The 15,043-nt window shown below is 42.0% G+C and overlaps 1 protein-coding gene across 1 annotated transcript in view; it reads left to right on the forward strand.

Moving 5' to 3' along the window:
• Positions 1-15,043, forward strand: part of LOC140201991 (WD repeat-containing protein 64-like) — a 126,949-nt gene that overhangs the window by 13,310 nt on the left and 98,596 nt on the right. The window contains exon 4 of the mRNA XM_072266858.1: positions 3,184-3,290. Within this exon, the coding sequence (XP_072122959.1) occupies positions 3,184-3,290 (107 nt within the window). The remainder of the gene's footprint in view (positions 1-3,183; positions 3,291-15,043) is intronic.

Genomic DNA, 15,043 nt, shown 5'->3' on the forward strand with positions numbered 1-15,043 from the left:
CCAGAACAGATCCCTGAGGCACACCACTGGTGACCGACCTTCATGCAGAATATGACTCGTCTACAACCACTCTTTGCCTTCTGTGGGCAAGCCAGTTATGGATTCACAAAGCAATTTCCCCTTGGATCCCATACCTCTTTATTTTCTCAATAAGCCTTGCATGGGGTACCTTGTCAAATGTCTTGCTGAAATCCATATACACTACACCTACTGCTCTACCATCGTCAATGTGTTTAGCCACATCCTCAAAAAATTCAGTCAGGCTTGTAAGGCATGACCCGCCTTTCACAAATCCGTGCTGACTATTCCTAATCATATTATGCCTCTCTAAATGTTCATAAATCTTGCTTCTCAGGATCTTCTCCATCAACTTAGCGACCTCTGAAATAAGACTCACTGGGTCTACAATTTCCTGGCCTATCTCTACTCCCTTTCTTGAATAATGGAACAGCATTCGCAGCCCTCCAATCCTCCAGAACCTCTCCTGTCCCCAATGATGATGCAAAGATCATCGCCAGAGGCTCAGCAGTCTCTTCCCTCACCTCCCACAGTTGTCAGGAGTACACCTCATCTGGTCCCGGTGACTTATCCAACTTGATGCTTTCCAAAAGCTCCTGCACATCCTCTTTCTTAATATTTACATGCTCAAGATTTTCAGCCTGCTGTAAGACATCCCTACAATTGCCAAGATACTTTTCCACAATGAATACTGAAGCACAGTACACATTAATTACCTCAGCTATCTCCTCTGGTGCCATACACACTTTTCCACTGTCACACTTGATTGGTCGTATTCTCTCACATCTTATCCCCTTGCTCTTTACATACTTGTAGAATGCCTTGGGGTTTTCCTTAATCCTGTCTGCTAAAGCCTTCTCATGGCCCCTTCTGGCTCTCCTAATTTCTTTCTTGAGCTTCTTCCTGCTAGCCTTATCTTCTAGCTCTCCATCATTATCTAGCTTTTTGAACCTTTCATAAGCTCTTCTTTTCTCCTTGACTAGATTTACAACAGCCTTTGTACACCATGGTTCCTGTACCCTACCATCCTTTCCCTGTCTCATTGGAATGTACCTATGCGAACTCCACACAAATATCCCGTGAATATTGGCCACATTCCTTCTGTACATTTCCCTGAGAACATCTGTTTCCAATTTATGCTTCCAGGTTCTTGCCTAATAGCCTTACTCCAATTAAACGTTTCCCTAACTTGTCTGTTCCTATCCCTCTCTAATGCTGTAGTAAAGGAGATATAGTTGTGATCACTATCTCCAAAATGCTCTCCCACTGAAAGATCTGACACCTGACCAGGTTCATTTCCCAATACCAGAACAAGTACAGTCTTTTCTCTTTAGGCTTTTCTACATATTGTGTCAAGAAACCTTCTTGAACACACCAAGCAGACTCCACCCCATCTAAACCCCTCACTCTGGGGACATGCCAATCGATATTTGGGAAATTAAAATCTCCCACCAAGACAACCCTGTTATTATTACACCTTTCCAGAATCTGTCTCCCTATCTGCTCCTTGATGTCCCTGTTACTATTGGGTGGCCTATAAAAAAATACCCAGTAAAGTTATTGACCCCTTCCTATTCCTAACTCCACCCACACAGACAATCCCTCCAAGTCTTCCTCCTTTTCTATGGCCACGCCACTGTCTCTGATCAATAGTGTCACACCCTCATTTCCTTGGGGATCAATAAAATATCTATCAATTTATCTATCTATATATACAATGTGGCTATAATAGCAAGTCAGATTCTAGGAATCCTGCAGTGAGTAACTCAAATCCTCTAGCCCAATTGATAGGCACCCCTATTCATAACTATTCACCCACGGCACATATTAACAGCAATGTTTACCATCTACAATGTGTGCTGCAGAAACTCACCAAGACTCCTTAGACAACAACTTCCAAATCCACAGCTTCCACCAGATAGAAGGATAAGGGTAGCAAAAGTATGGGAATGCATAGCTCCTTGCAGCTCAGTCTGCATGGCCCTCAATCTTGAATAAACTAAAAAAAATAACGTGTGCTATAATCACAGGTTCAGCAGAAACAGGACAGAGGTGTTGCTTACTCTTCAATCACAAACAAGAGAAAAACTGTAGATGCTGGAGATCCAAGCAACATACTCAAAAAGTCGACTGCACTCTGTTCCGTAAATGCTGCCCGACCTGCTCTTCCTCCAGAAGAGCTTGTGTTGCTTGTGTACTGTTCAGCTAGGCCTTTGAATATACAGTAGCAAACTATGACAAATTCAGAGTGGATCAAATTATAAGTGCGTTTATTTCTTGGAAGGGATGGTCTACCTCCATATGTTAAGTCAATAGGCAGCTTTAATCTTGCAGCACAAAACAAAACATTTTTATACTTTTACAGAGACCAGTAATACATCATCTTCATGTCTTTGAGGTCATTTCATCCCATAGTAGTATTCCTTCCTTATCTGCATCTGTCACATCTTATAACAATTATAGCAGAAGAAAAAAAAATGATCATATGTCTAATCAATTCACTTATCTTGTGAGCATGTTTTTTTTTATCTGTTGTCAAACTATTCCCTGCCATAAACATACACACCCTTCTCGTAAGTCTCCATCCAAACCAACAAAGCACTCTGGGATCAAACAGGTTCCGTTTTGTCACATCATATTTTACAAAAATTATGAATTCGCAAAGACTTCAGGGTTACTTATACATTTCCATGGAGGCCAAAGGCTTTTCTTTGGCTTCTGGGGTCCTATGACACTAAAAAGGATGGGATCTTAAATTTTTACTGGTTGTAAACTGACAGCTGCTGCTGTCCTACAGATAACTGGTTGTAGCTTATCAGATTCTGATTCATTTGGTTATCACATATACATCAAAATGCACAAAGAGGTGTGTGGTTTGTGTTAACAACCAACACAATCTAAGGATGCAACATCTATTTACACATCCATCTCTAACACAAATTTCTTGTATTTCAGCAGGATTACTGTGACATAATAATCTAGAGTGCACTGGAGAAAAAGGTTGTTGAATTAGTGTTTTATTAATATTATTTCATTAGAAATCTTTAGAAGATTACTGAAAAATAAATGGCACTGATGTATCAGACAATCATAGATAATGTTGGAAAATAGTGATTTTTTAAAAGAATATTATTTTTACTGAAACCATTGATTTTGTTGTAACAGAAGAAAGAAGAAAACATGATCATATTCAATGCATCATTAATGTGCCCCAGCTTGATCAAATAATAGCAGCTACTCAAAAAGGAATGATTTTGCTTTATAACAACCAAGTAAGTCCAGAAGCAACTTCCCTCTTTATAGTTATCAGAAAAAAATTAAAAATCTGAAGATATCGGGCTAAACTTTAAACTTTATTGAGCCAGTTATTCAGAAGTCTTAATGGATAAAGTTAGTGGTCCTTCATTATAAGGGTAATGTGAACGCAATGTGCCAAGAAACTTGTTTTCAATCCCTGTTTGGGAGCCAAAGTGTCTACTGCTTTTAGCCATAAGCTCTATCAGAGAACCCACAGAATATGACTAAAGTGGTGAAATTTACCTTTTTAAAAACTGATACAGTTTAGAATTCTTAGCTTTTCTCCCAATTATTGTGAGCTGAGCCCCGACCTACATAACCTGCAATAGTTGCTGTTCTCCACGACATTGACAGTCCCGATTATTAAAAACATTGCTCAGCCTTAAAGCACATTCTCCATGACAACTACTGAACCTTTATCCTGCCGAAGGGTCTCGGCCCGAAACGTCGACTGTACCTCTTCCAATAGATGCTGCCTGGCCTGCTGCGTTCCACCAGCATTTTGTGTGTTGCTTTATTTTATTTATTCAGTTTGGGAATTTAGCTGTTATTGATAAGGCCAGCACATAATTGTCTAAGTATAATAAGCTACAATCTTGAGGTTCTGATTAAAGCAGCTCACAGTGGCTAGGGAGTTCCAAGATCTAGACCAAGTGATGGTAAAAGAAATAGGTGGTGTGTAAGGTGTAAACAAATCAGCAGTTGTCAGTGCTTCCCACCTTCTGGAATTGAGTGCGGAGGATGCGGATCTGGGAGTTTAGGTAAACATTCATTATCATCATTATGTCCTGCGTCATATGATGCAGGGGATCATGGTCTATGACCACGATTGTTCGTGGCAAATTTTTCAACAGAAGTAGTTTGCCATTGCCTTCTTCTGGACAGTGTCTTTACAAGAAGGATGATCCCAGCCATTATCATTACTCTTCAGAGATTGTCTGCCTGGCATCAGTGGTTGCATAACCAGGGCTTATGATATGTGCCAGCAGCTCATATGACCAACCACCAGCTGTTCCCATGGCTTCACGTGACCTTGATCAGGGGGCTAAGTGGGTGCCACACCTTGCCTGAGGATGACCCGCAGGCTAGCAGAGGGAAGGTGTGCCTTACCCTCCTTTGGTAGAGACGTGTCTCCATGCCTCCACACTCCGTTGCATTAGCTTAAATTAATATTTGTAGTGGATTTTGCAGATGTTCCAATCTGCAGCCACAGCTCACTGATAATAAAGGCTTTAATGAGTGGTTGTGTTAGTGGATGATGGGGTGTCATTCAAGCTTCAAGCTAGATGTTTTGTCTTGGATAGTATCAAGCTTCTTGAGTGCTGCTGGATGCATCCTCATGCCATTAAGTGGAAAGTATGCCATCTTATGTATGATGAAAAGACATTGGAATGTTAGGAGTTGAGTTACTCATCACAGGATATGGGCATTGGAGAACTAAGAAGTTGCAAGAAGGGGTGGGGATGTGCCTTTTACCTGCCATCATGCACTCATGGTCACACATCTGGTCCCATGTTCCAAGTGACACAAGTTACGACAAAGCCCATAATGCAGGAAGAGATCAGAGCAATTTTTTTTTTGCAGTGAAAAGCAGTGGCAGGTAGTCAAGTACTGAATACATTAGCTTCACAAACAGCAATAATCCATGCACCTTATGGGTGAACAGCATTAATATCCCAGAGAGGAGATTATTGAATAGTGAAATATGGTTATTTATTAATGAAGAAATTGATCATAAGACATAGGAGAAGAATTAGCCCATTTGGCCCATCGAGTCTGCTCTGCCATTCCATCATGGCTGATCGATTTTTTTTCCTCCTCAGCCCCACTCCGGCCTTCTCCCCATATCGTTTGATGCAGTGTCCAATCAAGAACTTATCACGCTCTGCCTTAAGTATAGCCAATGACCTGGCCTCCACAGCTGTCTGTGGTAATAAATTCCACAAATTCACCAATCTCTGTTTAAAGAAATTTCTCTGTATCTCTGATTTTAATGGATGCCCCTCTATCCTGAAGCTGTGCCCTCTTGTCCTAGACTCCCCCACCATGGGAAACATCCTTTCCACATCTACTCTGTCTAAGCCTTTTAACATTTGAAAGGTTTTCATGAGTACTGACCCAGAGCTATCAAATGTTCTTCATGTGATAACTCTTTATTCCTGGAATCATCCTTGTGAATCTCCACTGAACCCTCTCCAATGCCAGCACATTTCTTCTCAGATGTGGAGCCCAAAACTGTTCACAATACTCAAGGTGAGGCCTTACCAGTACCTTATAAAGCCTCAACATCACATTCCTGCTCTTGTATTCTAGACCTCCTGAAAAGAATGCTAACATTGCATTTGCCTTCCTCACCACCGACACAACCTGCAAGTTAACTGTTAGGGGGTTCTGCACAAGGATTCCCAAGTCCCTTTGCATCTCAGATTTTTGGAATTTCTCCCATTTAGAAAATAGTCTGCACATTTATTTCTATTACCAAAGTGCATGACAGTGCATTTTCCAACATTGTATTTCTTTTGCTACTTTCTTGCACTTTCTCCTAATATGTCTAAGTCCTTCTGAAGCCTCCCTGTTTCCACAACACTACCTAACCCTCCACCAATCTTTATATCAGCTGCAAACTTGGCAACAAGGCCATCTATTCTATCATCTCAATCATAAAAAATCCTTTTATTCTCACTTGTAGCCTCCTACCAATCAGCCAATGCTACTAGCTTTCCTGTAATGCCATGGGCCCTTAACTTGGTAAGAAGCCTCATGTGTAGCACCTTGTCAAAAGCCTTCTGAAAGTCCAAATATTTCATAATTTAGAACATTTATTAACGTTTCATAATTCGATGGCATCAACAATGCGTGAACGCTGATTGGAAAGTGACATTTCTACCAAAGTTAATTGGCCCTAGAAATGCCCAATCCAATTAGCCAATTATATGATGGATGGAACTTCAGGTAAAATCTGTCTCTATCTATCTGTCTATATATAATATAAAGAAAATCCTTAAGATAACTGTTTTCTAATCATTGATTGTCAAGGTATACTGTATATTTTCTTAAGTCCTCTCTTTCTTTCTGTAATGGCCGCTTTATAATCTTGCATGCAGATTGGGATCATGACATTGCTCCTGAGAAATCAGGAGTTTTGTGTTTTCTTTTCACTTCTGCAGTCTGGGAACACAGGGGAAGACTACCAGAAAATAAAAGCATTGCACCTACTTGTGGGTTAGCTAACTGGGGTTCTTACTTGCCAACATAATTTTGTTTGATGGGTGATTGTAATTGCTGGAGAGATTATAAAAAATCATATTGTTTTGTAATCTTTTGATCAGTTAATGTTATGGTGGGAAATGGACTTGGTGGGGGTGGGATGGGGGGGATGGAATCTCTTCCAAATGTAGATGGTTTCATTTTGTGCTGCTTTATCCAACCTGTTTGTATGTGGGCAGTGGAATACATAGGAGGAAATTCTCAAGGAATAGCTGAAACATTCCTATTAATAATTGGGACTAGAACTTCCTGTTGGCCAGGCTCCCACTTGATGGCAATGTAATCATGCTTCTAACATGGGCTCATCCACTTCCATGATGGTTTGTCTCCAGAGTTTTTGCCTCTCCTTCACCTGATATCCTCCATTTTTAGTCTCATGGTCTGAGTCGACATTCCCCACCCTTCCACCCTCCCCCACCCTTCCCCCCCTTATTAGTCTGAACTAACATTTTTTACTGTTGTTGGTTCTGGCTTATCCAATTAGCCTGTGTTGACTTTCAATTGGATCTGGCCCAAGGCTTCAGGCAGCATTGCCTCCTTACTCTTCCATCAAACAAGTATTTGTGTCTAATGTCACTTCAATAGTTTGTTCCAAACCCAAGCCAGTTCAAGCCAGTTCAAACCAGTTCCAGGCGGCTCAGGACTCTTGTCAGGCCACATACCTCAGTTCATAGTTTGCTGTCGACATAAGTCTGCAGTTTTTGGCCAATACTGCCGTTGTTGCATTTGGGATATATTGGGTAGAGTGTACACTACCAAGAGGTTACATTGTTGTACTTCCTTGCAAATCTAAAACAACATCATCCAAATTGTCCAACCTTTTGTAATCTACCATCTAACAGACAAGAATAGAAGTTCATGGCAAAATCTGAACTGCACTCTATTCTAAAATTGATAAATATCATATTCTTTGTGGTGTCTGGGTCATAAGGCTGAAATGGTGTGGGAATATCTTCATTAAATAGACAACTGTGGATAATGGAGATGAGCCCAGTTTACAATCTGCAGGACAGCAACTAATGGTTCATAAATCTGACCTCACCAACATGACCTATATCATGAGAAAGAATATCAATATAACAGTGAGTTCATAACATGATTGCATATGCAAGATTATAATGTACAGTCATAGTGATCTTTGAAGTAAAAATTTTAACAAAAGTTTCAGCTTCCTGTAATTTAGGGAGCAATGGGGTTGCGTGGGTAATAAATCAGCCGTGATGGACTGACAGAGCAGATTCGATGAGCTGAATGGCCTAATTCTGTGCCTATGTCTTATGGAGTCTTTCAATGTTTCATTGGAGCAATCAGTCATTATTAATCTGATTATCTGTTGTCAGTTTCTGCAGACCAAAGAGTATATGTAAAGAGGAAAAAAACTTTTCATATACTATTGCCGATGGGTTAAAATAATGTCTGTTTGTATTTGTTTATAATTTAGCTCATCACTGACAACATGTTCCTGCAAAAGTCACTGGAACGATGATATGTTGCAAGACTTAATGAGCTATGTGGAACTTCTCACTGATAAGCTGTTTCGCATTCTGAGAGAGCTGCATATACTGTTGTCAATGTGACACCTGTATTTACACTCAAGCATATTTAATGACTTCTTTCCCATTAACATTCTAATCAAAATGTTATTGGATCACAGATTTTATAAGTTGATAATAAACCATCTGTCAAAGTTAATTTCATTTCATTTCTGAATCTGACTTAACAAATTTTCATTTTTGTAAAATACATTAATCACTTCCAAGGTGTTCCAATCTGTCACAGGAAATATAATGAAATTTTAATATCTTGATCACTAATAGAGAATTTTCTATAAATCTGGAGTACCTGAGGCTCTCTTTTGGTGGTGTTGACCATGGATATTGTGTCCTATCTGTCTACATGATGTGCAAGCCAGGGTACTGTGATATGGAGAAGATGCTGTTGCCCATACAGAGGCTTGCTCTCTACACCCAGCTTAAGAATCTAAGGAATAGCAGAGATCAGTACGATGTGGCACCAGCACCATTACAAGAGTTGCCAGTCAGTGTTGAACTCAACTTAGCACTGTCTTGGGAACTCCAGCACTAGATTTTTCTTTGCAGTTTACTCCAAAGCCTTCCCCATGAGTGGGCAACAGAAGCTTGAAATCAGAGTTTTCCTTCTAGATGTGCTGTTAACCATACCTGATAAGTCCCATTTGCCTGAAGCAACACATATCAAAGTTGCTGGTGAACGCAGCAGGCCAGGCAGTATCTGTAGGAAGAGGTGCAGTCGACGTTTCAGGCCGAGACCCTTCGTCAGGACTAACTGAAGGAAGAGTGAGTAAGGGATTTGAAAGTTGGAGGGGGAGGGGGAGATCCAAAATGATAGGAGAAGACAGGAGGGGGAGGGATGGAGCCAAGAGCTGGACAGGTGATTGGCAAAAGGGGATACGAGAGGATTATGGGACAGGAGGTCCGGGAAGAAAGACGGGGGGGGGGAACCCAGAGGATGGGCAAGAGGTATATTCAGAGGGACAGAGGGAGAAAAAGGAGAGTGAGAGAAAGAATGTGTGCATAAAAATAAGTAACAGATGGGGTACAAGGGGGAGGTGGGGCCTTAGCGGAAGTTAGAGAAGTCGATGTTCATGCCATCAGGTTGGAGGCTACCCAGACGGAATATAAGGTGTTGTTCCTCCAACCTGAGTGTGGCTTCATCTTTACAGTAGGGGAGGCCGTGGATAAACATGTCAGAATGTGAATGGGATGTGGAATTAAAATGTGTGGTCACTGGGAGATCCTGCTTTCTCTGGCGGACAGAGCGTAGATGTTCAGCAAAGCGGTCTCCCAGTCTGCGTCGGGTCTCGCCAATATATAAAAGGCCACATCGGGAGCACCGGACGCAGTATATCACCCCAGTCGACTCACAGGTGAAGTGTTGCCTCACCTGGAAGGACTGTTTGGGGCCCTGAATGGTGGTAAGGGAGGAAGTGTAAGGGCATGTGTAACACTTGTTCCGCTTACAAGGATAAGTGCCAGGAGAGAGATCAGTGGAGAGGGATGGGGGGGAAGAATGGACAAGGGAGTTGTGTAGGGAGCGATCCCTGCGGAAAGCAGACTGAGGAGGGGAGGGAAAGAGGTGTTTAGTGGTGGGATCCCGTTGGAGGTGGCAGAAGTTACGGAGAATAATATGTTGGACCCGGAGGCTGGTGGGGTGGTAGGTGAGGACCAGGGGAACCCTATTCCTAGTGGGGTGGCGGGAGGATGGAGTGAGAGCAGATGTATGTGAAATGGGGGAGTGGCCACACATTTTAATTCCACATCCCATTTCCATTCTGACATGTCTATCCACGGCCTCCTCTACTGTAAAGATGAAGCCACACTCAGGTTGGAGGAACAACACCTTATATTCCATCTGGGTAGCCTCCAACCTGATGGCATGAAAATCGACTTCTCTAACTTCCGCTAAGGCCCCACCTCCCCCTCGTACCCCATCTGATACTTATTTTTATGCACACATTCTTTCTCTCACTCTCCTTTTTCTCCCTCTGTCCCTCTGAATATACCTCTTGCCCATCCTCTGGGTGCCCCCCCCCTTGTCTTTCTTCCCGGACCTCCTGTCCCATGATCCTCTCGTATCCCCTTTTGCCTATCACCTGTCCAGCTCTTGGCTCTATCCTTCCCCCTCCTGTCTTCTCCTATCATTTTGGATCTCCCCCTCCCCCTCCAACTTTCAAATCCCTTACTCACTCTTCCTTCAGTTAGTCCTGACGAAGGGTCTCGGCCTGAAATGTCGACTGCACCTCTTCCTACAGATGCTGCCTGGCCTGCTGCGTTCACCAGCAACTTTGATGTGTGTTGCTTGAATTTCCAGCATCTGCAGAATTCCTGTTTTTTGCCTGAAGCAACTGGTTTTAAAGCACCAGTGACCTGCCTTTGACCCTACTCCTGTCAGTAGAAATGGTTCCACTAGGCCCAGTAGCTAAGCCACAGGTGAAGGCCAAGACAAACAAGAGAATATCTGCAAATGCAGGAAATCCAGGCAATATGCACAAAGTGCTGGAGGAACTCAGCAGACCAGGCAGCATCTATGGAAAAAAGTAAACAGTCAATGTTTCAGGCTGACACCCTTCATCAGGACTGGAGAAAAAAAGCTGAGAGGTCAGAGTAAAAAGTTGCGGGGAGGGCAAGAAGAAATACCAGATAGTGGGTGATAGGTGAAACTGGGAGAGGGGGAGGAGTGAAGTAAAGAGCTTGGAAGTTGACTGGTGAAAGAGATTAAGAACTGGAGAAGGGAGTATCTGATAGGAGAGGACATTAAAGAAAAGGAAGGAAGAGCACCAGTGGGAGGTGATGGGCAAGTAAGGAGATAAGGTATGAGAGGGAAATGGAAATAGGGAATGATGAAGGGGGGCTGCAGTTTCCAGAAATTTGAGAAATCGATGTTCATCCCTTCAGGTTGGAGGCTACGCAGACGGAATATAAGGTTTTGTTCCTCCAACCTGGGTGTGGCCTCATCGTGACAGTAGAGGAGCCCATGGACTAACATGTCGGAATGGGAAGTAGAATTAAAATGGATGGCTACTGGGAGATCTTGCCTTTTCTGGTGGACGGAGCAGTCTCCCAATCTATGTCTGGCCTCACCGATATACAGGAGGCCACACTCAGGAGTGCTGGATACAGTAGATGACCCCAACAGACCCATAGGTGTAGTGTCGCCTCACCTGGAAGGACTGTATGGGGCCCTGAATGGTAGTGAGGGAGGAGGTGTAGGGCAGATGTAGCACTTGTTCGGCTTGCAAAAATAAGTTCCAAGAGGGAGATAAGTGGGGTGGGACAAATGGACAAGGGAATCGTGTTGGGAGTGACCACAGTGGAAAGCAGATAGTAGGGGTGGGGAGGGAGAGGAAAAATGTGTTTAGAGGTTGGATCCCGTTGGAGATGGCAAAAGTTACAGAGAAGTATATGCTGGACATGAGTGCTGGTGGGGTGGTTGGTGAAGGTCAGGAGCTGAATTTTGTTGTCAGAGGCCATTTGAGATGAATGCCATTGGCAGCATTTAACAGTTCGTGGGAATTTATCTGCAATACCTCCCCTATCTATGATAACTGAAAGAAATCAGTTTAGAATATGATCATATAATCTGGAGTATTATAATATCTAAATTGAAGAAATTCACAATTACTGTCAAAATCTGTCAAAGTTCATAGCCTAATTTTGTTCATTTTTATGTATTCATTTATGGATATGGAATCACATATTTATTTCCTAACCTCAATTTTACCTGAGACGATAGTGATGAGCTGCGTTGTTGATGTTTCATGGGTATTGTGATGTTACTGCTAAGATGTTAACGGGTAGTGTTCTGGAGTTTAAACCCATCAATGATAAAGGAGCAATAATATTTATCAAGTCATGAAGGGAATATGCTTTGAGATGTTTCATTGTTTCAATTCCTGTTGTCCTTTTTGATTAGAGAGATCATATTCAAAGATTGTGCATTTTGTGGATGGGGCTTATTTTCTGACACATGAATCAAACTTTAACCTAACCAATACAAATACAGTGAAAGTCAACAGAAAAAATTTGACAATATACCAGAATTCTGAATGAAAAAAATATGAAAGATGTGTAATTCAATGACCGCATTGTGAAGGAGTCATTGGTAACTGCAAGTACGTTTGTAGATTGAAAATACATCTGCATGGTGTCCATAATCCAAAAGAAAAATAAAACTGACTTGAATGACTAGAATGCTATTGGTTAATTTTCCATACAATATCCTGCAAATATTGCACATCTGGAAATAAATTAAAAATGCTGCAAGCATCCATAAGGCCTTAAGATATAGGAACAGAATTAGGCCACTTGGCCCATTAAGTCTGCTCTGCTATTTCATCTTGGCTGATCCATTTTCCTTCTCAACCCCATTCTCCTGCATTCTCCCCATAACTTTTGAAGCCCTAACTAATAAAGAACCTATCAACTTCTGCCTTAAATGTATTCAATAACTTGGCCTCCACAGCTGCCGGTGGCAATGAATTTCACAGATTCACCACCCTCCAGCTGAAGAAATTCCTCCTCATCTGTGTTTTAAACGGGCGTCTCTCAATTCCGAGGCTGTGCCTTCTGGTCCTAGACTCCCCCACTATAGGAAACATCCTCTCCACATCCACTCTATCTAGGTCTTTCAACAATTGATAGGTTTCAATGAGATCCCCCTCATTCATCTTAATTCCAGCAAATACCAGTCGAAAGCCATCAAACGCTCCTCAAACGATAACCATATCCTTTCCAGAATCTTTCTTGTAAACCTCCTCTGAACCCTCTCCAATGTCAGCGCATCATTTCTTAGATATGGTGACCAAAACTACTCGCACTATTTCAAATGAGGCTTCACTAGTACTATATAAAGCATTACGTTCTTGCTCTTACATTTTAGTCCTCTCAAAATGAATGCTATAGTTGCATTTGCCTTTCTCACTACCAACTCAGCCTGCAAGTTAATGATAGGGAATCCTGCCTGAGTACTCCCAAATCCCTTTGTACCCCAGATTTTTGAATTTTCTGCCTGTTTAGAAAATAATATGTGCTTTTGTTCCTTCTACCAATGCTCATGACCATACACTTCTGGACATTGTATTCCATCTGCCACTTCCTTGCCCATTTTTCTAATCTGTCTACGTCCCTCTGCAGCCTCCCTGCTTCCTTTACACTACCTGCGTCTCCCCCTTTCTTTGTATGATCTGCAAACTGGGCCATGAAGCCATCAATTTTGTCATCCAAATCATTGACGTACAACAAGAAAAGAAGCAGTCCAAACAGCGATGGCTGTGAAACATCACTAGGCACCAGCAGCCAACCACATAGTCCTCCCTTTATTCCCGCCCTTTGTCTCCTGCCATTCAGCCAGTGCTCTATCCATGTTAGTATCTTTCCTGTAATAACATGAGCCCTTAACTTGTTAAGCAGTCTCCTGTGTTGCACCTTATCAAAGGTTTTCTGATAATCAAAGTACACAGCATCAACCAATTCTCCTTTGTCTATTCTGCTTTTTATTTCTTTAAAGAATTGAAACAGATTTGTCAGGCAAGATTTTCACTTGAGGAAACTATGCTGTCTGCAGCCAATTTTATCATGTGCCTCCAAGTACCCTGAGGCCTGATCGTTAACAAGTAACTCCAAAATTTTTCTGACTACTGAAGTCAGACTAACTGGCCTATAATTTCCTTTCTTCTGCCTCTCTCCCTTCTTGAAGAGTGGGGTGACATTCACAATTTTCCAGTCTTCCTCAAGGGAAAATCTTGCCTAATAAATCTGTTGGAATTCTTTGAAGAAATAACAATCAGGATAGACAAAGGAGAATTGTTTAATGTTGTGTATTTGGATTTTCGGAAGATCTTTAACAAGGAGCTACACATGAGGCTGCATAACAAGCTATGAGCTCGTGGTATTAACAGGAAAGATTCTAGCATGGAAAACGCAGAGGCTTATTGGCAGGAGGCAAAGAATGGGAATAAAGGGAGCCTTTTCTGTCTGGCTGCCAGTGACTAGTGGTGTTCCACACGGGTCTGTATTGGGACCGATTATTTTTACGTTACATGTCAATGGTTTAGATGACGGAATTGATGGCTTTGCTGCAAAGTTTGCAGACAATAGCAAGATAGGTGGAGTGGCAGATAGTTTTGAGGAAGTTGAGAGGCTACAGAAGGACTTAGACAGATTAGGAGAATGGGCAGATACACTGGAGATGGAATACAATGTTGGGAAGTGTATGGTCATGCACTTTGGTAGAAGAAATGAAAGGGTTGAATATTTTTTAAGTGGAGAGAAAATACAAAAACCTGAGGTGCAAATAGACTTTGGAATCTTTGTTCACGATTCTTTAAATGTTAATTTATAGGCTGAGTCTGTGGTGAGGAAGGCAAATACAATGTTAGCATTCATTTCAAGAGGACTAGAATATAAAAGCAAGGATGCAATGTTGAGACTTTGTAAAGCACTGGTAAGGCCTCACTTGGAGTATTGTGAACAGTTTTTGACCCCTTAGAAAGGATGTGCGGAAACTGGAGAGGGTTCAAAGGAGATTCGCGAAAATGATTCCAGGATTGAATGGCTTGTCATATGAAGAACATTTGATAGCTTTGGGCCTGTATTCACTGGAATGCAGAAGAAGGAGGGGTGACCTAATTGAAACCTATCGAATATGTTTGACCTTGGTAGAGTGGATGTGCAGAGAATGTTTCCTTTGATGGAAAAGTCTAAGAACAGAGGACACTGCCTCAGAACATAGGGGCATCCTTTCAGAATGGAGTTAAGGAGGAATTTCTTTAGTCAGAGAGTGATGAATCTGTGGAATTCTTTGCCACAGGCAGCTGTGGAGGCCAAGTCTTTATGTATATTTAAGGCAGAGGTTGATAGATTCTTGATTGGTCATGCATAAAGGGATACGGGGAGAAGGCAGAAGATTGGGGCTGAGAGGAAAA

This window comes from Mobula birostris, chromosome 8, assembly GCF_030028105.1.
Source record: "Mobula birostris isolate sMobBir1 chromosome 8, sMobBir1.hap1, whole genome shotgun sequence".
Taxonomy (NCBI): Eukaryota; Metazoa; Chordata; class Chondrichthyes; order Myliobatiformes; family Myliobatidae; genus Mobula; species Mobula birostris.